Source organism: Carassius auratus, unplaced genomic scaffold (assembly GCF_003368295.1).
Source record: "Carassius auratus strain Wakin unplaced genomic scaffold, ASM336829v1 scaf_tig00215926, whole genome shotgun sequence".
Taxonomy (NCBI): Eukaryota; Metazoa; Chordata; class Actinopteri; order Cypriniformes; family Cyprinidae; genus Carassius; species Carassius auratus.
The window spans coordinates 40,893-67,645 of record NW_020528313.1 but is presented as its reverse complement, the minus strand read 5'-3'; the positions used below and the strand labels follow the sequence as shown (position 1 = coordinate 67,645).

At 40.3% G+C, this 26,753-nt stretch overlaps 1 protein-coding gene across 4 annotated transcripts in view; it reads right to left on the bottom strand.

Moving 5' to 3' along the window:
- LOC113096433 (NACHT, LRR and PYD domains-containing protein 3-like) overlaps positions 1-26,753 on the bottom strand; it is a 58,433-nt gene that overhangs the window by 8,774 nt on the left and 22,906 nt on the right. For 3 of the 4 annotated variants that reach the window (XM_026261817.1, XM_026261816.1, XM_026261819.1), the window contains 3 exons: positions 2,871-2,977; positions 2,662-2,796; positions 2,098-2,145 (listed from right to left, as the gene is read on the bottom strand). In XM_026261817.1, coding sequence (XP_026117602.1) covers positions 2,098-2,145; positions 2,662-2,796; positions 2,871-2,949 — 262 coding nt within the window. In that variant the 5' untranslated portion in view covers positions 2,950-2,977. Of the gene's footprint in view, positions 1-2,097; positions 2,146-2,661; positions 2,797-2,870; positions 2,978-25,394; positions 25,474-26,753 lie in introns of those variants that run through there. The other variant, XM_026261818.1, reaches the window with a different exon arrangement.

Below are 26,753 nucleotides of genomic sequence, written 5' to 3'. Positions count from 1 at the left end.
GAAGACTCCCGGAGGGTAAACTGGTGCCTCTGCCCATTCCTGAACGTCCCTGGACCCATATAGGTATAGATTTCATGACTGACCTCCCTCTTTCTCAAGGCTACACCTGTGTGCTGGTAGTGGTTGACAGGTTCTCAAAGTCATGTAAACTCATCCCTCTCAAAGGGCTTCCCACTGCATTTGAAGCGGCAGAGGCACTGTTCCACAATGTATTCCGCCACTTTGGCATTCCTGAGGACATCGTCTCCGACCGGGGTCCCCAGTTCATCTCCAGAGTCTGGTCCGCTTTCTTCCGTCTTCTAGGGGTGTCCGTCAGCCTCTCTTCCGGATACCACCCACAGACCAACGGCCAGACGGAGCGTAAGATACAGGAGCTAGGGAGGTTCCTGAGGATATACTGCCACCGTAACCAGGACTGTTGGAGCCAGTACCTACCCTGGGCCGAATACGCTCAGAACTCCCTCCAGCAATCTACCACCGGGCTCACCCCCTTCCAATGTGTCCTCGGATACCAGCCTCCGCTCTTCCCATGGTCAGGTGAGCCCTCGGAGGTCCCAGCGGTAGATCACTGGTTCCGACAGAGCGAGAGGGTCTGGGACTCGGCTCACGTGCATCTCCAGCGGGCAGTGCGGAGGCATAAGGAGCAAGCGGACGCTCGAAGACCTACACCGCAATACCAACCTGGACAGCGAGTCTGGCTCTCGACGAGGGATATCCGCCTCCGGCTGCCCTGCCGTAAGCTGAGTCCCCGATACATCGGACCATTCACCATTGATCGGCAACTGAATGAAGTGACCTATCGACTCCAGCTACCTGCACAGTACCGCATCTCACCCTCATTCCATGTCTCACTCCTCAAACCCTTCACTGAACCCTTGTCTTCTCCATCCACAGAGCCTGGTGATGATGCCGTACCTCCTCCTCCAGCCATCGAAGAAGACAACGACATCTTCCGGGTTAGAGCTATCCTCGACTCTCGACGACGGGGTTTACAATTGGAGTACCTGGTAGACTGGGAGAATTACGGCCCGGAGGAGCGTTGCTGGGTTAATCGCAACGACATCCTGGACCCCAGCCTTCTCACTGACTTTCACCGAGACCATCCAGACCGCCCCGCTCCCCGTGGCCGAGGTAGACCCCGTCGTCGTACAAGATCCCAGCCGCCAGGAGCCGCCCGTGGAGGAGGGGGTACTGTCACAACCACACCTGCTACACTCCCAGGATCGGACACTTACGCCACACCCACTCGTCCCCAATCACCTGAATTCTAAACACCTGTGCATCATCACCAGCACCACATACAAAGCCACCAGTCACCATCACTCAGTGTCTGGTCTTGCACCGATCTCCTCACTTACCTGAACGACATTAATCTACCTACCTGATCTGCCTTCCCCTCTTCATCCTCATCGGAACTTCTACTACCATCGTCTTCGTCTGAGTCACCGTCTGCACCACCACTCACCTGAAGGAAAGTTGTGTTGTTTCTGTGTCCTCCACGTGTCAAGATTCACCTGTGTCTGAAACCTCTGATTCACATTAAATACTGTTTCACCTAACCCTCTGTGTCCTCGTCTGTGTCTGACAGTTTGCACCTTGTGCAATGTGGAATTAGTTTACAGCTTTTTCAAGCACTTTGTGATGCATTTTGGAAACAGGAGATGAGACCCTTTTCTAATGCACCACCTAGCTTGATAAACCCCTTCGGCAGAATTCGAATGTGCCATTTTAATCTAGATTAATTTCAAGATCACAGTGAGATTAATCTAGATTAATTTCAAGATCACAGTGAGATTAATCTAGATTAAAAAATGTTATCTATGCCCACCTCTAATTCAAATCCAGTCATCCAGGCATATGCATTTTTTTCAATGCCTAATTTGTAAATGGTGACAGAGTACATCAACTCTGTAATTTTTATCTCTGTTCTAATATTAATAATACTCCCAACCCTGATCTGTCCAACATTATGAACAATGCCATTGCATGGAGGTGTGTTTATTCATTGTCATTGATAATCTTACACTAACTGTGATTTATACAGTCAAAAATTATATATAAAAATCATAGTTTTGAATACGACTTATAAACCTGTACCTTGTTTTTTGGTGTGTTTCTCTGCTGTCTCTGTGATTTTTTGTGACTCTGTGAAGAGAAAGAAATGGACAGTAATAATTGTGTGACAAAATATATGGCTACATGAAAGAAAATACTGTAAAGTATGTATGCGTAAGAACAATTTGGCCATAAATGAATTGTGAGAGGTCTCTCAAAGGCCTCCCTGTTATTCTCCTCCTGAGTGTATTATGAGTCACCATTCACTTCCCTTCTGTTCAGTCACCATAGAGAACATGTGTGAGTGAAGCGGCTCAGTGAATAATGAAGATTTAGCACATGAAACCCATCCGAAGTGCACACACACAGAGCAGTGAACACACACACACAGCAGTGTTCATCATTTATGCTAAGGGCACCTAAGTCGTGGTATTGAAGGTGGAGAGAGAGCTGTACATGCACTCCCCCCACCCACAATTCCTGCCGACCCGAGACTAGAACTCACAACCTTTCAATTGCGAGTCCGATTCTCTAACCATTAGGCCACGACTTCCCTGGCACTGACTGCTAGTAAGCATGGTGTCTCAGTAATCACAGTGACAGTACCGTGTCCTGCAGTGCTGTAGTTGGTGATGATCACTGAGCCTTTAATGATGTTTCCAGCGAGTACAGGAGCATTTACAGTTCCTCCCGTCTCAGCATTCACACTGACTTCAGGGTGAGCACTGCTGCTCTTCTGGACTGGAGTACAAACAAATTCATTACCTTTCCTAAATCACAACTTTAACATTACTGATATTCAGTATCTTCATTACCTTCTTTGAGTTTCACATTTTCTTTTTCAGGCGCATCTTCTGTGTCACAATTCTGATATTGTGCATTGAAAAGTGCCATCGTCCTTCACCGACTCACTGCTGTTGGACTGGAAGAAAAAGTTTTTTAATCACTCAAATGTCACCAGACACTTTCCAGAAATAAATAAGCAACTCTTTAAATAAACAAGTAAATAAAATATAGCAGCAGTTATAAAATACACTTCCACCAAAACACAATTGTATTGTGCTTAATCCAGTTAAACTGTTTCCTTTTCAATTTTACTTAATTATCAATCGTTAAACTAACGTAAAGGGTTTAATTTTGTAATAAAAAAAAAAACTCTCTGTAACGTATTGACTTGAGTATATATATAACGTTACACTAGGGCTGAAACAATTAGTCGACATTATCGACAACGTCGACGTTAAAAAAAAAAATTGTCAAATGTTTTTGAGTAACGTTAGTGGTTTGATCTCGTATGCCTAATGTGAAGGTCTGTAATAATGCAGTTTGACCAGTGTGGCGCTATAGCGCAAGATTGTAATACACTCTCCTGATTCAATTCAAAAGAATAAGATAGCACTTCAGTTTGAGGAAACATCTCGGTTACATATGTAACCATGGTTCCCTGAATAGGGAACGAGATGCTGCGGTGAAGTCACCACTTACGGGAACACCTTCGGTGTGATGAATGTCTGAAGCCCTATACCATCCCACCAATCCTATTGGCCAAATAGCGCTTAGCACCGCCCACGCATGCGTACGCATATATACCTGGTGCCGCGTGCCATTTCACTCAGATTTCATGACTGAAGAAGAAGAATGCTATTAAGGTATGGCACGGCCAGGACCGCAGCATCTCGTTCCCTATTCAGGGAACCATGGTTACCTACGTAACCAAGATGTTCCCTTTCATAGGTCACTTCGATGCTGCGGTGACGTCACCACGTATGGGAACGCTATACCATAACGCCTGACTTACCTAATAGCTGGGATCCAAGGAAGCATCTGCTCAAGCGGAGAGAACCCGGGAGCCAGGAGCCATCCTCACATCCAGACTATAGGACTTGATAAAAGTGCTTGGTGAGGACCAACCTGCCGCAGCACAGATATCATCCATAGAGGATCCACTGAGAAAAGCTTGAGAAGAAGCCACCGCTCTTGTGGAATGAGCTTTAACTCCTAAGGGCGAAGCGAGTCAGCACGCCGCATAGGCTAAAGATATTGCCTCCAATAGCCAATGGGACATGCGCTGTTTTGTAACCGCATGGCCTTTATTCTTGTGTCCGAAACAGACAAACAGCTGGTCAGACTCACGCCATGGGGCAGTGCGATCCACATAAGTCTTTAAAGCTCTCACGGGGCAAAGACTTAGATCTCCAGACTCCGCCACAGCAGGAGATAAGGCCTCCAGGACCACCTGCTGAAAGCGAAAGGGATTAGATGCAACCTTAGGAACATAATTAGGCCTTGGTCACAACAGCAGCTTCACAGAGCCCAGTGCAAACTCCATGCACGAGGGTGAGACAGAGAGAGCCTGTAAATCCCCAACGCTCTTGAGGGAGGATAAAGCCATGAGAAGAAGTGTCTTCAAAGTCAGGATCTTATCCGGTACAGTTTCCAAGGGCTCAAACGGGTGCCCTGATAAACCATGCAACACAATGGATAAATCCCATGAAGGAACTCACACAGGGCGTAAAGGCCTCAGCTGTCACGCACCCTGTATGAAACGAGAAACCAGTGGATGACGGCCCACTGAGGCACTGTCTATATATTCGTGGTAAGCTGAAATGGCTGCCACGTAAACCTTTAAGGTGGCAGGTGTCACTCCATCCGAAAAACGGTCCTGAAGGAAGTCCAGTACTGAAGCCACTGGGCAGTAAACTGGGTCCACATTACGATTTTCACACCAGGCTGTAAACAGTCTCCACTTGAAAGCATATAAGCGTCTCGTAGAAGCTGCTCTAGAATTCAGTATAGTCTCGGTAGTTTCAGCAGAAATTCCGGGACATATTAATTCACTCCGCTCAGAGGCCACGGCCACAGATTCCATAAATCCGGCCTGGGATGCCAAATCAGCCCCCGCGCTTGCGATAATAAATCCTGTCTCAGGGGAATCTCCCATGGAGAGCCGGCTAACAGACCGATCAGGTCCACAAACCACGGCTGCGTGTGCCACCGCGGAGCCACCAGCAGCAGCTGTTCCACTCTGTCCCGCCGTATTCTGCATAATACCGCTGGGATCAGATGAATTGGAGGAAACGCATACAAACTGGTCCTGGGCCAGTTGTCCGCTAACGCATCCAAGCCCGGGGTGACGGAGGGCATAGGGAGAACCATAGTGGGCAATGCGTAGTCATGTTTGCTTCTCTGAAAATCTGCCATAGGAGACTCACCATTTGTGGGCGCAATCTCCATTCCCCTTGCTCCAGAGTCTGTCTGGATAGCAAATCCGCTCTGAAGTTTAATCGTCCGGGGATATGAACCGCCCGGACCCACAGAAATTTGTTGTGAGACCGAAGAAGAATAAGTCTCGCCAGCCTGCACAGGGGGCGAGAGCATAATCCTCCCTGATGATTCAGGTATGACACAACCGCTATGTTGTCCGATCTGATCAGTAAATGACGGCCGATCAGCAGACTAGAAAAACCGCCAGTAATTCCAATCTGTTTATGTGCCAGCTGCGCTGTGCCGCTGTCCACACTCCGTGGGCTGGGCGCCCTTGACAAACAGCTCCCCACCCGGTCATAGACGAATCCGTCGTGACAGTCTCTCGGGAAGCACAAATCCCCAGCCGAACTCCAGTTAGGAGAAATTCGGTACACATCCATAGTTTTAACTACATCACACACCGCCGTGTCACCGAGATTGTTCGATGCGGATGACAACGGGGCGAAATGTTTCCTCTTTTTGTCCACCACTGAAAAGGGCGCATGTGAAGTAATCCCAGGCGAATTACGGGAAAAGCTGCTGCCATTAGACCTAAAAGTCTGAGGCACAGTCTCACTGTCACTGTTCGACCCGCTTTGAAGCGCCGCACGCATGACGCAATAAACTGAGCGCGCGGGAGAGAAAGCTTCGCTATCATTGCGCGAGAGTCCAAGTTTATTCCCAGAAAGGTTATCCGCTGAGAGGGGTTTAAAACGCTTTTCTGGGAATTCGTGCGTAAACCCAGGCTGTTTAAATGATTCAGCACAAGATCCCGATGAGAGTGTGCTTGAGTCTGCGATTGCGCTAACACCAGCCAATCGTCCAAATAGTTCAAAACACGGATGCCCTGGAGCCGCAGCAGGGCCAGGGCTGCGTCCATGCATTTTGAGAATGTACAGGGAGCTAGAGTTAAGCCAAAGGGAAGAACGCGGTACTGATATGCTTTGCCCTCTGAGGAACTTCCTGTGTCTCTTTATGACCTGAATATGAAAGTATGCATCCTTCAGATCGATCGTGACAAACCAGTCGTTTGGTTGAACCTTTAGATTTTACCGTTAACATCTTGAATTTGCTCGGCCTGAGTGCAAGATTCAGACGGCGTAAATCCAGAATGGGTCGTAATCCACCGTCTTTTTTTGGTACCAAAAAATAACGGCTGTAAAACCCTGACTCCATCTGAGAGGGGTGTACTTCTTCTATAGCCCCTTTGTTCAGCAGAGCCAACATCTCCTGTCGCAGCACCGCTATATCCATCGGTTTCACCACCGTGGAAAGAATTCCACGGAAAGGGGGCGGGCCATTCCGAAACTGAATGGTGTATCCGTGACAAACGGTGCGTAACACCCATCGAGAAATACCGGGCAAGCGTTCCCACGCGGCCCGAAACAATATTAGCGGACTCAAAATGTCAGTTTCCTGCAACGCTGTTGCACGCGTTAAAACATCCGGGCACGAAAGGCTCATGGCGTCCGTGCACAGAGGAAGTGTGTGCGTAAGAGTCGTTGCATCTCGTTGTGTATAATCCTGAAACGTGTCCATGGCAGGAATTAGGCCAACAGATTGAGCATCGGGCTCTGCCGCTAGCGAAAAAGCGGCGGCTGTGCAAGCCGTCATAAACGGGCCGTTTGTGCAGGACCCTTGCATCGCTCCTCGAATTCTGAAGGCTGGATAGCGCAGAATGTGTGAGGGAGCGTTTGGCGTTGCTGTTCGAGGCGCTGTAAGCGGCGAAACAGTCCGAGTTTGAGCATGGGGACTGCCGTGAGAGTGTTGGATGCGCGAAAGTCCATGGCAAGCGGCGAAAAGATCAGGAGCTATTATTCAGTGCCCGAAAACGAGAGGCATTAGCCGTCGAACTCAGGTTCAACCTCTTATTTTGATGATACGGGCCCCAATCTTTGCGAGGGGACGCCATAGGTGAAGGCTCCTCCCGAGAGGCTGCTCGCTGGCAGTGAGAGGAGGCTGAGCGAGAACGCGCGGGCGCTTGCCGGCGTTCAACCTCCCTGGGTCTGCGGGGAATCAGCTGGCGGAAAGCGGCTGATTGCTGTTTCGCTGCCCTGAATTTTTCCACCACTGAAGTGACAGCCTCTCCGAATAAACTGTCCTTACAGACAGGGGCGTCCATGAGAAAAGATTTATCCTTTTCCTTGATGTCGGTGAGAATAAGCCACAAGTGGCGCTCAACCGTGATCAAGCCAGCCATGGAATGGCCCACTGCACGAGCTGTATGTTTGGTAGCACGTAGCGCCAAATCCGTTGCCCGCCGCAATTCCTTCACCGCCTCGGGTGTGATGCCCTCGCCTTCATCTAAATCCTTTAGTAGCTCCGCTTGGTAGGCCTGAAGGACCGCCATCGAGTGGAGCGAAGCTGCCGCCTGGCCAGCAGCCATGTAGGATTTCCCGAATAAACTGGACGTGACTCGACACGCTTTAGAGGGAAGAAGGGGGCGAGACTTCCACGCCGCGGCCGAATTTGGCTCGAGGTGTTCGGTGAGAGTCTCTTCCACCGGGGGTATCGCTGCATAACCATGGTTCGCCATGTCAGAAATGGTAGCGAAATCCGCAGCCACAGCGTTAGTAATCCAGGCCTAGAACGGCTGTTTCCAGGACCTCGAAACCTCCTAGTGGAGGTCCGGGAAAGAAGGTAAAGGCCTCCGGGGCTGTGCAGGTGTCCGACTAGTTAGAAAACAGTCGTCCAGCTTAGAGGAAGGTTGGGCCTCGGCCTTCTAAACCTCCCACTCCAGCCCCAATTTACCCACCGCAAAACAGCTCGCTGTAGGAGGGGGAAACACACCTCTCCTGTCCACTAGGAGGGAGAGGGCTGGAGTCGGCCGCGAAGTCCTCAGACCCAGAGGCCGCGGTGGATAAAACGTTGTCATCATGGCGTCCGCAACCGAAGGAGATGGCACTACATGCCTCCGGTGTGGGCAGTAAATCCTCGACAGGCTCGATAAAAGATTTATTTTGCGCCATGGTAGGGGAGAGCGAGCGACGTGGAGAATAATCCAGCGCTGAGCTTTCCTCGAAGTCCATGTCGCACATGTCACCCCAAGCTATCACCTTGTGCGGTGCCTCGGCAGTCGCAGAAGTAACATGGCGGGGGTTAGACACGGGGGCAACATCAGCAAATACATCTACCCTCGAGCACAGTGTTCTGAGCCGCAGGCCATCGCAATGGGGACAGGAAGAAAGGCCGCTAAGCGCCGCCTGTGTGTGGTGCAAACCAAGGCAAACTACGCACCTGTCATGGGTGTCCCCTTTGACGATGTACCTGGTACATGGCTCCTTGCACTTCTTGAAACTCATCGCGTCCGCGAAGAGTAGTAAACTGCTCGAAGAATCGCTGGAGAATGCGAGATGAATAGTAAGGGCACAGAAGATTCGCTTCATAAACTGAAGGAATGAAATCTGAGTGAAATGGCGCGCGGCACCAGGTATATATGCGTACGCATGCGTGGGTGGTGCCAAGCGCTATTTGGCCAATAGGATTGGTGGGATGGTATAGGGCTTCAGACATTCGGCACACCGAAGGTGTTCCCATAGGTGGTGACGTCACCGCAGCATCGAAGTGACCTATGAAAGGGAACCGAGGCAAACCGAACCTTGGATGAATATGTAAATATATACTGCACACCTTCCTCTCAATAACTGCATAAACTAAACAAAAACTGACCGCGATGTAAAAGCAGCTCTTAAGAACACATTTGATTACAGCGATGTGGATGTTTGCACGAACTCTGAGGTTCTCCAGGCACTCCAGTAAAGAAAAGTCCAGTCACGTTTATTTATATAACAGTCCTTATGCAATAGATAGCTTTTCAATGTTAAACATGAAAATACAGAGTCAGTGTCGCTAGAATTATAACTTGATTTCCTGTTATAAAGCATCTCTCCAGTGTGGATCTGGCTAATGATAAAATCATTTTATAATTGGGGGAAATATTTCATTAAAGTTTTAGTTCTGCGCTAGATCAAACCAAACTGTTTTAAATATCATAACCCAATAAGGTATTTTAAGAGAGATTGTATTTATTACTAAAATGTTTATCCAAAAATAAAACGTCCTATCACTTACCTTTACTTTATATTATACATATGGCTTACAATAAGAGATGTTAAGAGGCAGAATGATTCGTCATTCAGCTACTTCCTCCTATAGCTAATCAAATGGCGAATAGGAGTTTCTCTCTTATCTCATTTTGTGTGCAAAATATATTTATTTGTATAAATTAATTGTATACTAGTAATACATAATGACTTTCAAAAGTGGAATTCCCTTTATTTGTTAGAATATGTATATTTTAACTAATTGCAAAAGCTAAATAATCAATAAATGTCTAACCATGAGATGATGACCGAGTTTGGAGAGCCCTGGCTCAGCACAGTGGAAGTATTTGAAGCTTTGTTTATGAACATGGCGGTGTGGTCATACAATGACTTTAAACCGGACACTACGCTGAGCTGTTCACATTACACATATGCTCCAGATATGTAATCAGGTCCTCCTTTAGGAATGGTAAACATGACACTATTCATCACTCACACAAATAAATCACTTAATATTTTGATCATTGAATTGGTTTTTGCTGTTAAACCTTTTTTTTTGTAACACATTGCACTTCATGTGTTTACAGATTTGTGCAGAATTTGAGACATCCAGAATTACCATAGGCCCATCAGAATCAACAATCTTTGCCAAACTGGATCCGCACTACAGAACTTATGGAGATGTTTGCATAATGAAGAAGAGTCCTTGGACAAATACTGAAACCCTCTTGGTGCCCACTACACAGGTAAGAACAACTGCACTCAACACAACCTCGTATTAAAACATTATTCTCTCACTGGCCACTGAAACTGAAATTGACAAAAAAAAGACAGATATAATAAGATAAGGTTTATTAATACAAAAAATACAAAATATGTGGTATTACTATAAACTGATAGATTATGAATGCATTTGCCTCCCACAAACCATTCATTTTGATGCAAGGCAGGGATGTCCAGACCTGAAAACCAGTGTTCTGTGGAGTTTAGTTCTAACACACCTGCCTGGAACTTCTAGTAATACTTTATTGTTTTAAAATTCCCAAGAACCTTGATTAGCTGGTTCAGGTGTGTTTAAATGGCTAGGTCACCCAAAAATAAACATGTCATTAATTACTAGGGCTGTCACTTTTAGTTCGACAATTGATTGCACAAATCGATCGGACCAACCAAAAAAAGTTTCTAAAATGAAAATAGGGAATCGATTTTAACCAAATATGTACACTATTCATTTTAAAATAATTAAACAATTAAAAATATATATGTAACAAAACTCACAAACAAGCAGAAAAAGAAAATAAAGAATTCCGAAAGTGCAGTATGCGTTGCGAAAGCTAGACAGAAAATACCAGCAATTTTACGCGCCTAAAAGACCCAGTGACGTCGAAAGCGACCTCTTATGCTGCGTTCACACCAAACGCGAATAGAGCGTCTAGAGATCTCGCGAATTCGCCTCATTCGCGCTTCTAGTTACAGGAGATTCTGAGTTATGCTATAGCAAGCTGACAGTGACTGGCTTCTGTGGTGGAGAATTGCGCAGCTGTACCTGAGTGTCCCTGGGACATCAGTGCGGTCAGAGCGCATTTTCTTTTTGAACAGTTGTTTGAAATGGATTGAATCATTATTTAAAATAATCTTGGAGATTTTTGAATTGCCTAAATCATAAATGCAGCCGGGTTGAAGCCTGCACTGATGTTTTTCTTTTGTCATGGCAGCCGTCCCCTCTGCACATATATTTTTTGCTGTTTGCTGTTTGTTATTCTGCACGAAACTTCATGCCAATAAATACGAAATATTGCTGCCTTGTGCGTTTCCAGCGCTCTCTTTACGTTCGTCCGTTATGTGACGTTGAAAAAGGAAAACCGATTTTACAATCGATTCAATGAACACTTATGTCATAAAAATCGAAAATGATTTTTTTCACAAAAGTGACAGTCCTATTAATTACTCATGTAGTCTGAGCACGCGGATGCACTTCTGGAAAAATCGGCCGAAAAAGACCAAAAAAGACCAAAGACCAAAAGACCAAAGACCGGCCGATTACCAATCGCGTATTTTAAGCAAAACCCGTCCGGTTTCCAATTGATGGCGGGTCAACCGGTGCATCCCTAATATTTTTATGAAAATGCAAGAGATTTCTGAACCCCCATAAAGGCTGCAATGCAGCTGAAATGTTCCCAGAGTCACAGTAAGGACATCATTAAACCAGTCCATGTGACATCAATGCTTCAACCACACTTTTACAAAGCTACAAGAATACATTTTGTGCAAAGAAAACAAAAATAGCAATTTTATTCAATAATTCTTCTCCAAATCACATATTCTGCCATTATGGAGAGTAACAAGATGCGTGAACATTGCTTTCCTCTGCGTGTAATCAAGGCTCAGCGCATGCGTGTTGTAGGTCAGCAGCACCATGCGCATGATTTATTTACATGTTGTTGATAATGGTGGGAGATGCGATTTGGAGAAGAATTGTTGAATAAAGTCGCTGTTTTGGTTTTGTTTGCACAAAAAAGTATTTTTGTTTACTTTGTAAAATTATGGTTGAACCACTGGTGTCACATGACTGTTTTACTGATGTCCTTACTATGTTTCTGGGTCTGGGAACATTCCAGTTCTGTTGCTTACCGTACAGGGTCCAGATGTGTGTACCATTTTCCACTGTAATGTTTGTTAGAATCCCATCTTGACTGCTTGCCTGGATTTCCCATAAGAAGATGAATGACTGACTTTTTTTCATGTAATTTAAAAAAAAAAAAAAAAAAAAAAAGTCTACATTTTGTTGTTTTCATCTTCAGACTAATGAAATTGAAGTGTCCAAATGAAGACCCCAGCAGTATGGAGTAAATGGTGAGGTTTTTTTCAAGGTTAATAAATGATTTGTTAAAGTTAATACACATGAATTTGAGTTCTCCATGCTTTTAAATACTTCAAGGATACAGATGTTGCCAGCAGTCAGGAGGTGATCCAGAAGACTTGTGGGAATCTATCTGAAGCTGCATCATTGAAGACAGTCCAGCAGATGTTGGCGTTTTAAAGGATACAGTTCTTCAGGACCTATAGCAGTTAACAGTCTGCAAAACCATGTTTCTGGGACTGATTTATGGACTGAACTTGAGCAACCCTCCTGAACTCAGGTACACATTTGGAATACTGAAGAAGTTATTTCTGGAGCCAGTTCCTGTTCCTGGAATAAGGTTTGATTGGTTGCCCATGACTGCCAATTAGAAAATGAGTAGTTTGATATTTCTGCTATTTTGTGTAATTTTTTGTAATTCTGTAATGTGGTTTAAACTGTATTTACTGTAACTGTGTGTGTAATTATTTGTTGCTTGTTTAACAAATACACTTTGATCATTTGTGACATCTTGTCTTTTGTCTCATTACAAGACAAATCACACAAAAAATGCTTTGTTGAAGGGAGTAACTTTAAATAGAAAATATTTAGTTAAAGTAACTAATTGTGTGGAACCACTGTCCATAATCGAAATGAGTAATTTGAAACAAACCTCCTTATGTTGATAGAGTGAAACAAATTTGTCTAGATTGTAATAAACCAAAACATGTTGAGTTAACTTAACTGGTTTAAGTTGAAGCAAAGTGAATAAATTGAGTTGGTTGGACATTACTATTTCACATAGATTCTACCTCATTCAGTTGTGTTGTCACAACACAAGGAGTTTGCATAGATTAAAAAAATTCCATTAATGTTATCAAAACACAATTTGGTTGTGTGGAACCACTGTCCATAATTGACTTAAGTAAGTTTAAAGAGACATTTTTTTGAGTGTATGAGTTATTAAATGTCTCTGTGTGGATGAATTATTCACTATATTTAAAGAAACAGATAATGTTGGGTTTTGTTCACTAAGAATCAGGAGAACTTCTCACTAAATGCCTGCTAATTCAACATGATTACAGCTGTAGTTGTGTTTGTCTTGTTTCTGTTATTACTCTTGTCTTCAGTGAATCTGTTTGTTAACAGCAGTACGGTGTACGTTTTAGGACATCCTCAGACCTCAGTCATTAAATGAAAAGGCATCATGAATCTGAAGACTAAAAGGCTTCAGTTATCGGACAAAACGGCATTGCTCCTCGGACTGAAAAGCTTCAGGTCTCAGGAAAAACGACGTCAGGTGTCAGGTCTCATACAGTGAGGCATCAGACGAAACAGACTCAGGTGGAGTAACGTGCTGCCCTGGACACACACGCGGTTCAGAGGAAGTGGTGTATAACGGTTGATTGATGGCAAAAAGGAGGGAAGCAGCATCTGATATATTATATTTTAATAGCACAAATGCTATTTTGGGGATTTCCGTTTTTCATTTTCCTACCTAATTTTGAATGCCTGCCTATACTAATACTACAGTGTAAGCTCAGAAAGTTTGGTATAATTTCAAAGGAAACCCTTTGAAATTACATAAAACACTGTTGAAATTGATAAAAATGACAATATATGCTGTCTGTGTTATAATAAATAGGGAAAAAAACAAGGCGCTTTTTTATTTTATTTGTGTACACTGAAGTTTGAAATGTTATAACTCAGGCATTGAAGGGGCTGGCAACTTCAGACAAATGTCTTGTGATTCTTCCAACTGTCAGCTATTAGAGGAAAACAGAAATTTCTTTCTATCCTAATCTATGCAAAAGTTATTCTATTCCAACTGAAGGAAGGAATAATAGCATTTTTGTATAAAATTTTTGTCTAAATAAGTATGAAGTCATCTTTTGCACACTTGCAGTATGGAATAATGTGATCTCTGTATATTATTTGACAGAAAACACTCAGAAGTTACATAAAAAGCTGCTGTTTGTGACAAATAGTATTATTTATGTTGTTTCACATATGATGAACCATCTCAATACATTGTGCTTTTTTTGTGTGTGGGTTTTCTGAACAGTCTTTGAAAGAAAATAATTCATATTACACAATAGCTACATGCATAAAATTATAAAAAATATCTGGTCTATCACAATCTAAAATAGAATCCACAATCTCCAGATTCATATCGTTTCATTTATGTCTATTCTGCATCGTGTAGAGATTGAGAGACCTCGCCTGACTCTTTCATATTTCATATTTAGATTTTTTATCAGCGTGTATTTTGGTTTCGGTTTCTATACAGCGTAAACAAGCTCCCCGAAGCTTTTGCGCGAACTTCGGAGCGTCAACAAACTAATTTATGTTTATTCCCCCAGTACTGTACGGATTACTGTACATTCACTGAGATGCGGTCGAACACTGCACAGTTATGAAAATAAACATATTAGCTTATTGCTAGCGAAGCTTCCAAGCCTCAGAATAAAGAATCAAATGTATGAAAGCGAGTAGCACGCGTATAGGCTTACCAGATGCGCGTCCTGACCTCTCCACGGCGAAGTTGGCCACCCGTAACTTGTTTTATGAATATTATGCATTATAAATCCGGAGCGTCGGCCATTAGTAGTTTTGCCCTGCGTGGCCTTTGTTTAGAAGCAGCAAAAAACTCCGTTTCCCAGACATCATTGCGTCTCCACAAGCGGAAAAGGAGTGGGCAGTCGCTGTCCAGTTCCAGCACCCCCGCGGTGCTGAATCACAGCTTCGATTGGAGGGAACGACTTGTGAATTGCACCTATCAGGACAAATAGCGCTTCACAAAAGAAAACAGACGTCTATAGCAGAAGAAAGGCATTTAGACCCGTCTATATGACTTGAAGATCTTTTCAATAATACAGCCATTGGAGCGCTTTTGCGCACTTGTACAAAACGCTTTATATCTCAGCAATGGAAGCACGCAGAAACGTAAAAATGGTCTTGTTTGAAAGAAGAGATTCTAATCTAAAAGATTATATCGAGTATATAGGTATGCGTGGCTGTTTGCGGCTGACTGAAGCGGTGCAAAATGTATAAATAATAAGGTGAGAAATTTTACATCGCGATTCTGTTGAAGATCATTCGATCTGTGATTGTCACACAATAAAATGATCTACATCATCAGATTCCTGAGAATGAGAGCTTTCTTGTGATATATGACTTGACTGTTTTGTGAAAAATATTTTAAATACACATTCTTACGAAAACGTATTCGCAATCGTTAGATGGAAATTTATGGGGGGGGGAAATATATTTCTTAGCTTAATTTGACTACTTTATGTATCATAAAACCCCAATTAATGGTATTCTTTGTAAAGAAAACACTCTAAGCTTTCAAATGAACCCATTTCTGGGCAAATGCCATATAAGGAAGGATATGCAAATGAGACACAAACATCTGGCATGCTATTTTCGGACCCGGTACCGGGTCTGCAGAGTTTAAGAGGTTAACAGTTTTATTCAAATGTTACACTAATTAAGTTATATACGGAAGAGAACATGCATTTCGAGAGTCTTGTGTGCATGTTTAAAATGTTAGTTATCAGGGCCGTGCAGAGAGCTTTGGAGGGGCAGGTGCTCAAAGTATAAAAGGGGCACATATATCCAAATATCAGTACAGCAATATACTGTGATGCATTCCTTGCTGATATGAAATGGATGATTGTGTACCATCCTCTTTCTCCATGCTTGCTTCTTTCTGCACTGTTTCTGTAACTTGTGCCTCTACATTTCCCTCTTTTTCTTCCTCTTTCTCCATCTCCTCATCTGATCTATTACTTTCCACTCTCTTTCCATCTAGAAACAAGCCACAATCTACTATTTCAGCATTAATCTATTATTTTAACCATCACTACTACTCTTGCACCTAATCAATAAGTCCACCTTAAATGTTGATACAAAACATTAAACAACTGATGCACTGGAACATAGTGATTAATATTATTATTACTGTTGTAGTAGTCTAAAATGTAACACCTGTGCAGTGTAAACACATGACAGGCTACTTGTGTTATTCTGACCTGTTGTGCTCTTCATGAACCAGCTGGACAGGGATACACTGTCTTCTGCTGAACACACACACACACAGAAGAACATTTCATACCTTTTCTGATCTACTAGGGTCACATCTCCTTCACACTGCACTTTCATGTCAGCTCAGGTATATTATTCATTTTATGCTGACATTGATATTTTTACATTTATTTCCAGAGAGATATTATTGAGTTTACATGCTAAAGTGGTCTTGCTGTTGTAAACACTGTTGCTATTGTAGAAACAAAATATATATAATTATATTTTAATTCATTTCTGTTTTTATTTTTATAATGGTAATTGAGATAATGAGAAAATCTGAATAAGCCTCACCAATGTTGTGATAATTATTTGTAAGGTACTCTACGTTTTAAAAAATAAATAAATACTGTAATATAATAATAGTTTAGTCAATAACCAGTATCGCCGCTCCCTATACGCAGAGTACTCAGTCTGAAGCGCTCGTGACCGCTCACACCTCATGTTTGCGGCTGAATGTTCATAATTGATGGATGGACATCTATGCAGAGAAAAGAAAACTAAAGAGAGTATAAAAATAAACAAAGTTGGTTTGATGTTGGACATTCGAGAGTCTCAAATTTAGGGACCGTCTCTAAAGTTACATGTGATATTGGTATACACTTTTCTAACGTCAGTAGCATTTGAGGAGAATGACTTACAGTCATAAAAACAACTGTAATTGTTCATGTAGGTGTCAGCTATAATGCACAATTGAATTGAATGTTTGATATTTATTCAAATAAACTGTAAATCATATGTATAATCAATAGCATTTGAGGAGAAAGACTTGCAGTCATAAAACAATTGTAATGTGTTCATTAAGGTGTCAGCTACAATGCACACCTTATACATATATATTATATATATTAAAATAAATTATAAATCATTTAGGTAAAAACAAGGTCCGTTTATCACTTTCAGGCACTTTCCTGTGAAACTTTTTTATTTCAGGTTCCCTCACGAAAATTACCCATGGTTTTAACAATAACACCACAAATCATTGTTCTTGTAGCCATGGCAACTGCAAATTAACCATGGTTTTGTTACTTCAAATAATAATTTAAAAATAAGTATTAATATACTGTAATATTTATAGCCATCAATAGCCTTTAAAAATACTTAAAATGCATTATATAATAAAAACAATGAGGCAATAATTATTGGTTAATAATAACACTGTTAAAATACATAATACAAAATAACCAATTTATGTACATGTTATTACAAATGCCATGTGATTGCTGCTGTTACACTTACAGGACGATCAAATCCTTGTTTCGGCTACTGACCAAACATTTCATTCAAATATTCACTTCATCTTTCATTTTTGGCCACATTTTTGCTATAGACGACACAGCCTGTATAATTTCTTCAACAAAAGTAAAACTGCTTAATTTCCTTTTGCAGGATTTCTGAATGCTTGAGACTATAAAATATAGTCATAATAAAGTTATAGCCATAGGTAAATGATACAATTTATTCATTTACTTTTTTATTTGATTAAAGTTCTATTTTCACCCCATAGTAGTTTTATATATATATATTTTCCATCATCATATTTGAGGAAGGGGAGCACAACAATACAATTCTGCTTAGGACACACATTTGGCAGCAGCAGCCCTGCAAATAACATAAAAAAGGCCATACCCGTCGAAGCCTGTGAAACCTTTCTCCCTCAAACAGCACGCTAACATTACTTCTACACAGGGGTGGTAAAAGTACTCAAAAGTTATACTCAAGTAAAAGTAGATGTATCTAAATAAAAAAATACTCCAGTAAAAGTAGAAACTCCTCCATTCAAACATCACTTGAGTAAAAGTACAAAAGTATCCGATTTAAAACATACTTAAGTAACAGAAGTAAAAAGTAAATATTCAAATTAACTGTAATTATCAATAATTAAGCAGATCAGTTGTTTTGGGAGTGATATGCAGTGTTTTAATTGAACAAATGATGAGATTAGATACTGCAATTAATTTGTTAGATTTACAATCAAAAGAGACAATGAAGCACCTTATCGCAGTATATAGATTGAACTTTCAATAGACATGGTCCACAACATCATAGCTGCATCAAACAGAAGATGTGCAAGATACAAGGTAAGACTGTTTCAGAATATCAATGAGGAAGAACCACCTCTTTAAAGAGTTAGTTCTCCCAAAAATGAAAATTCTGTCAGTAATTACTCACACTCATGTTGTTCCAACCCCGTAAGACCTTCGTTCATCTTCAGAACACAAATTAAGATCTCCCTTGACTTCAGTGAATTCGAACATATCCTCGTGAGGAAACATATAACATAGGAGATATGGCCAAAGACAGTAAAGATCACCCATGGCCATATCTCATATGTTTCCTCACGAGGATATGTTCGAATTCACTGAAGTCAAAGGAGATTCTTATCGGCTGAAATGTCTTTTGTGCCTGCTACAGGTGAATGAAATTTCAGTAGGGCTGTGCAAAAAATCGAATGCTATTTTCATGAGCATCTCATCAGTAAAGACGCTCCTATAATTAGAAGTATCATTAGCACTATCACCTGTTTTAACAGTCATCTTCCACCTCGAACTAACTGCTGCGTGAGCGTATGTTGGCAAAGAACTCGCGAAGTCGCGCATTCTTTTTTTCAAAAGAAAACCAAGTTTTTCATTGGTTTGTAAAATCAGTGTAATAAATACTTGGAGCGGGCATGGGGAAATGTATCGGAGTAAAAAGTAAACTTTGTCTTTAATAAGTGGAGTAAAAGTGAAAGTAGATGCAAATAAAACATACTCAAGTAAAGTACAGATCCCCGAAAAAAATACTTAAGTAAAGTAACAAAGTATTTTTACTTCGTTACTTACCACCACTGCTTCTACACTACACATCACATCGTTCTTGTAAAATAATAATAAGTAAATAAACATCAAAATCACTTAGCTGAGAATGAAACACCACTGAACAGCTGCTGCGGTGTTGAAAAAATCGACTAGCAATAAAGAAATGTGCGTGCAGCATGAGGAATCATCCTGGTTGGATGAGGTTATCGTCGTCAGGTGAAAGGTCATCATGTGAGTCATTTTATTTACGGACTAAATTATTATTCAGAAATGTTACTAATATTTAGATTGGGCATGGGCAAGCATTCACAAAAGGGCATGTTATTACAAAAAAATTTGAGGAAATTTTGCTTTGACAAAAGGGCAAGGGGCAAAGGGTCAGAGCTTTTATTTTGGCAAAGTGAAGTAAAATCACCCTTACGAAAAATTACCAGGGTATTACTTCCAACAAAAAAAACACATGGTTTTGCTACACTAACCATAGTTTAACCATTGAATCAAAAGTGTCATATTACACATTCATCTGATCAGATCTCTGATCTTATGGCTGTTTAAGAAAAATATATATATATATTTTTATTATTAGTGTTGTGTTGTTATTTATAAGTGGTATTCGTCTGCTTTAAGTAAAGTAACAAGTCAACAATGCCAAGATATGAGACTTATATCTATGGGAAACAATCTATTGTAAGTTAATTAGATGCATTATATTCATTGTGTATTATAAATCATAATCTTAAATGCTATAACCAAAAATAAGTAAATATTATAACAGATTAAAACTGTTGTTATGATTACTCATGAGATGATATGACATATTATAAAGTCTTATAATGCATTACGCATTCATTATAATACCATAATAATAAGTGACGTGACATACTGCCAAGTATGGTGACCCTTACAGAAGATTAATAAAATCAAGTGAGCCACAGTGATGGCATTGTCCAAGAGCACAGGCATGTATTGTTCCTTTCTGTACTTTTTAAGAACACTAATAACTCAAAGAAAGTATATGTAAACATGAAAACATCATAGACTAATAATGAACAAGAGTGCAGATTAAGTAACAAATAATTGAAAGTCACCCAAGATCAGTAAACCATCTATTATTGTATATGTTTTATATTAAGGGAGTTCATCCAGAGGCAGTGAGTGAGCTGTGTGTCCTGAAACCAGAATCAGTTGGGAAGACTGGAATCAAGTCTGCCCCATAAAAGGCTTACACAGGTAATCCACAACTCTGTGTGTGTGTGTGTGTGTGTAATGACATGGGTATGACACAGGTATTACAAGGAGAGGGTGACTTATGAGGACATAACCCATGTCCCCATTTTTCAAAACACTTATAAATCATACAGAATGAGTTTTTTTGAGAAAGTAAAAATGCACAAAGTTTCCTGTGAGGGTTAGGGTTAGGTGTAGAGTTGGTGAAGGGCCATAGAATATACAGTTTCTACAGAATAAAAACCATTACACCTATGGGATGAACACACTTTACACAAAAACAAACATGTCACAAATGTCTTCACAACTCATAATTTGTGTTAATTTCTTTAGGTCCTCTTCCAGATGCTGATGTCTTGGCTTCTGGTGCAAAACTAAGTCAGATTAATGCCAAGCCTTTGCTGGCACACATACTTGAGGGCATGTCAAAAGTAGAGTTGACCCCTCATAATTTGGTCCTGTACCTCGTGATAGTCCACTTTCATACCAATGTCCCCCTATAGCTGTAGGTGTTCCTGATGTTAATTTCCCCCACTACCTGTGCTTGGTTATGAGTTTGGCTGTAATTTTACATTTGTGCCCACACACCATCAATCTCTTCATCTTGAGTCTACAAAGGTTACCCACAGTTCAGCTTGCCAGATTGAAGAGGCCACAAGACTACAGTCAAAATGCACTGCTTACCATAGTACTTCATAGGATTCAACTAAATGTCTGCGTTGTCTGCCTGCTGCCGAGTGGATTTGAGATTGTAGCTCCATGCAGCGTCGCTTTTCTGTTTAATCTGTCTTACTATCACTCTCTGTTGTCTAAAGTGATAAAATATAAATTTAATTCCCACCATATATCCGATATTATCTATCAATCTAATCTGACTGATTGTTTAAAATGTTAAATCGCCAGTGAAACATGTGTGCAGACACTATTCGTGTCTATTACAGTTTTTCTTTTTTCTCTTGCCCCATTTCTTTTCTCTCTCACTCCAGTTTTCCACAAGTTCAAACAACTGTGGTAAAAATATTTCATCAAGCACGGTGAGTAATGGCTTCTCCTGCTATTGTTATTTCCCCTACCCCTCCGTTTCGCATGTTCACGTGAAGGGGTAGTGGTTTCTTGATTCTCTTTTGGTTGGAGGAGTAGGGGTAAGGGTAAGGGCCAGACGGCCCTTCAAATGAAGATTTTTTCGAGACCACACTTCAAACGAAGGGGTAAGAATTATGGCGGCAACATGGTTGCCTGAGCGAACAAAAAGACACATAAATTTAAGCATTTTGGGCACCAATAAAGATTTTAACTTTAAAATTGTGAGGTAGATAAACGTTCATGTTACTCAAAGAAATGTTAGAAAAAAAGAAAAAAAACATTGAACCACCGTAGACATTGAGGAGGGCTAATCCCCCCAATAATAAGAAATCGCTAAACACTTTTCGCAAACATTAGAGAGAGAGAGACAGAGAGAGAGAGACTACATCCAGAATAGTGTTGTCAAAAATACTGATATTTTGATAAGTATCGATACTAAAATATCTGAACGGTACTGTTATGTTCTCATGCTTTATGTTATATTATGTTGCAAACTATTATTTTTTAAATTTATGTTAGATTATGATACTGACTGTTGTATACACAAAAATGTGCAAGAGTTCATTGTGTGCATGTGTGAAAAGACAGGACTTTTATTTTGACTTGAGTCCACCTCTTCATTGAACCTGTTAGTGCTCCCTCGAGCACTGATGCTATGCCAGTGTATTGAGATGTAAACGGTAAATAAAACAATACTAAGAAGTTATATTTGTAGTAATCTTTAATGGATGGATGACAACAACATATTGCACATAGGCATGATGGATAGAAACTAAAACTTAACAGGTACCAATACTAATTTCTCTAAGTACCGATACACCGATACTAGCTGAGCTGTCACGTTCACTTCTCTCCAAAGTCAGGTTGACAAACACCACACGTGACCGCAGTACCTGACTCGTCTCATTCACGCTGGTTAAACAGCAAAAGTGAATAGAATGTGGCAAGTGCGGCACCTCCGCGACCGTTCCCCTTTACGCAAACATACTACAATTCTTGCGTAGTTGCCGAGTTACTATACGTACGATCAGAACTAGCGTGCGCAAGAAGCGTGACTGGATGTATGGCAAGTCAAATAGTTCAAAATACCGTCCTAAATCCTAAACTTGAAAATAGTTTTAAGACGAGAGGTTTTTCAACTTGAAATGTATTTCCTTTTTTTTAAAATCAGATTTATTACCGATTACAATGTGATGCTTGAGGCTTTGGCTATTCTGTTTTATACTGTCATATATTTATTCATTTATGCTCATTTATTTTTACTTTTTTATCATATGCCTTGCTGTTGTTGTATTTATGTATGCACTTAAAGCTTAAAAAAATATTTGTGTGTGGTGTGTGCAAAACATACATTAGAATGAGTATACAATGAAGTGTATAAATCAGAACCCTATGCACACATGAAAATTTTAATTCATAGTGATTTGTTCCCCTTAATTCAATAAACTATATAAACCTGGTTAACAGACTCTGTGCCTTGGTCTGAAAGAACGATCTTTGTTGCCCCAAACCTGTGGAATAAAGTAATGCAGAACACAACTGCTTCATATTTAGTCAGAATAGCATAGTAATGGTCAATAAATGTACTCATTTACATTGTTGGTCCTTGTGTCTTTTCCCACTAAATTCATCCTCGCTGTTAACATAATCAGTTTATGTCTCACCGCAATGTTGAAAAGGAAGATACTTAGTAGCCTTTTTAACCATTTATCAACGTTCTCCCATTCCAGGCCAGTAGAATCCAGCTGAAATGGCAGGTTTGCTCTTTTCTAATTCTAAAATTAAAATTGTCTGGCCTCTTTTTGTCCAGCAACCACTTTTCTTCTAAACTTTACATTGTTTTTTTGAGGAGATGTGGTCAAGCTGGCCATCTATTGAAATAGCTGTATTGTTAAAATCTAAACAAATGACCTGCAATGAGGTTCTAAAGGCCCAATTGAAGGAATACACCCATTTAAACTGAAATTAGAAAACAGGTCATTGTCAATGTGCTAGTTGCTTTAAATCAGTTAAGTATAGTGTCTTGACAAGATCTGACTTTTTGTTTTGGTGTATCACACTTTACTGTGAGAAAACGTGTCAGTGTAGAGAAGTTATCCCTTAAAATACTTTGCTTACCATCAACTTGGAAACTGGAGGAACATCTGCAGGTGAAATATTTCTGCTCTTTTTTTAAGACAAATGGATAAATACCTTGAGTTTTGTAACTTAGATTTTCCTCCTATAGGTTTGACATATGAGGAACTATATTCCACTGTTATCAGTAAGAAGATAAACAGATGAATCAAATAGAATATTAGTTCAAATGTACTGTTGCTCTATATGGAAACAGTAATATAATACCCTGAGTTTGGACGTCAGCACGGACAGATTACACTAATTTGCAATGGAAAAATTAAACTGCAAAAACTCGGACATAAGACAAAAATAAAGGAACAATTGCAAGATGAATAAAAAACAATAGAACATAAACGGGAGTGTGAGGATCATTTTACTATGCTGCAGTGTAGCAAGAGATTTGTCCCTTTTTGCTTTCCTTACATCCAGGTGTGTTTGGTGTATTTGCATGCGACAGTGTTGCCAAATCCACGTAATTTAGGCTACTTTGGGGAAATGTTTAATTAACTATTTGGTTGGTTTATTACACGGATCTGGCAACCCGAGGGGAAACAGCAATTCCAGAGGGGAACCGAATCGACTGCCACACCGGCTATGCTTGGTAAAGAACAAAGCAGTTGCACAGTGCACCTGTGTTTGACATACCTTGAGCTCTAGTGTGAAGGCGCACGACTCACGGTCGCTTTCTCTCACACACGCAAAATGTGTGTGTGTGTGTGTGGGTGAGAGAGAGAGAGAGAGAGCCTTATGCAGAATTGATGCGCAACATGTACGCGCTAAACGATATTCTTTTTGTATTTTCCTGTTTGTTGTATTTTCCTTGTTTTCCTGTAAAAATAACGGAGTTTCTTAGTAGTGGGCGGAACTAATGTGCAAACGGAATCTCACTGGCTGGTGCTCATCTGGTGTTCATCAAAGCACCTAAATTCACCATCAGTCCTAAATTCAGATGTCTATGCATTCATACATGGTTACCAAGTTTTAATTATAGTTACTAAAGTTCTATCATTAAACAATATGTGATAATCCAGATATCATATATTATAATGCTTGACTAACCGATGTTAAGAGTTTACAGGAATTTAAAAAGCTGTGCCTTTTTAAAAACAAATAAAGTATATATATATATATATATATATATATATATATATATATATATATATATATATATATACACAATATATATGAGACATGTTATATTTATCTTTAAAAAAAAAAACTTAATATTGTGGCAGTTTTTTATTGTGGTATTGAAATCTATATTTTTAAAGGAAATTCCAGTATCGTGACAACACTAGTCCAGTAGATCTGCCAGTTCATTTATATAGATGTTAAATAAGGTCTCACTCCTCGCTGTTGAGGAAAATACTCTGTCCTTTGCTGCCCAATTTTTACTGCACATTTATTTTGGTTATACATGTTTTTAATTAAGTCATATGTTTTACCCCCTATGTCACTTTGAATGATTTTATAAAATAGTCCATTATGCCAGATAGAGTCAAAAGCCTTCTTAAAATCTATAAAGCATGCAATTATTTCCCCCTCTTTCTTCTGGTGTACATATTCATTTATGAGCGTGTGTAGTGTGTGAATATGGTCAGTGGTTCGGTGTTTAGGGAGGAAGCCGATCTGAGATTTGCTGATGACATTGTGTTGCTTTAAGAAAGATGAAATCCGAGAGTTGATTATAGAGCAAACTACTTTTCCTAAATTACTGGTTACACAGATCCCTCTGTAGTTATTAGGATCGGTTTTGTCTCTACTTTTAAAGATAAAAGTGTAAAATTAACAGTGTTGACATTGTTTTAACACTACATGGTGATAAAATAACACAGCTGTTGTTATTTGTAAGACAGTGTCAGTGTGAAATTTAAGTGTATTTTCAAACTTCACCCAAAGTGTAGTAAAAGGCCACGCCTCCACTTAACGCTAGGCCACCAGTCTGTGTCCGCCATTTTCTTTCAGTTGAAACCGAAGGCGAAGAAAAGGCAGGTAGATCAGATTCTCACACGATATTAATAAATACATTTATTAGTAAATAGCTAAATAAATTTTTTATATTCACGGGGCCATGCACAATACAAAATATTGCGATACTATGCTGTATCGATCCCACCCCTAGCGCTCAAGAAAATAAAAAGTACCAAAATGCTATCATTCTACAATTCTCCACCATATTTACTGTGCTGTGCCCAAGTTCAGGCAACTCAAACGCTTGTGTATACAAGCTGAGATCAGACGTGAGATTTAATAGTAGCCACAGCTCACGTACATATTGATAAATTACAAGTTTTGCACTGAAACGACCATATGACCTGTTTTCTCTGGTACATTCATTTTGTAAATGAGGCCCAATGTGTATTATAAATGTGCTTAATCCCAAATAATATTCTGATCACAATGTTAAAAAATCTTTCAATACATGTGACTTTATATCCTACTATCTGAATACTTATTTTATTGCATTATATATATATATATATATATATATATATATATATATATATATATATATATATATTTTTTTTTTTTTTTATGTATTACTTGCATTTGAAAACAATGCCAAGTGATTTGAAATGTTATCATTTCAGTATGTTGAAACATGAAATTGAATTGTATTTGTTTCTACCTCTAAGCTTCAACAAAGTTCAACTTGCCGCATGGAGCCAATGTGGTTCATAAAGACTCTGCAGGAGTTGATGTTGATGCTGATATTTTTGATGAGCTTGTGAGAACATCTAAGCTGTCCTTCAAAATTTTGGATGGTGATGACGATAAATCGGGTTAGAAACTCATGACCTGCTGCCATGTTCATAAAATAATCATCTAGTTTGTATTCCCAAACATATTTTCTCACAATACATGATGATCGCATCTGTCTTTTTGGTGTTCATATTGTCTTGTGTCCTGTATGTGATTCTAAGATAATGTTCCACGAGCTGAGACCGATCTCTCTGAGCCCTCATGCCCGAGTCATCGTTTTCATCAGTAGAATCAGAAAGTTCAGAGTCCACAGTGATTCCACAATCTTCAAAGGCATCCAAAAAGCGATTCTTAGAAGAACCTTCTGACTGCAATGCGTCAAAAGATGTCAGTTATTTTCCCTCTTATGTTTTGTCCATAAATGATATAAGTTTTGATACCTTATCATTTGTACATTTACATTTAGCTGACGCTTTTATCCAAAGCGACTTACAATAGCTATATATATGTCAGAGGTCACACGCCTCTGGAGCAACGAGGGGTTAAGTG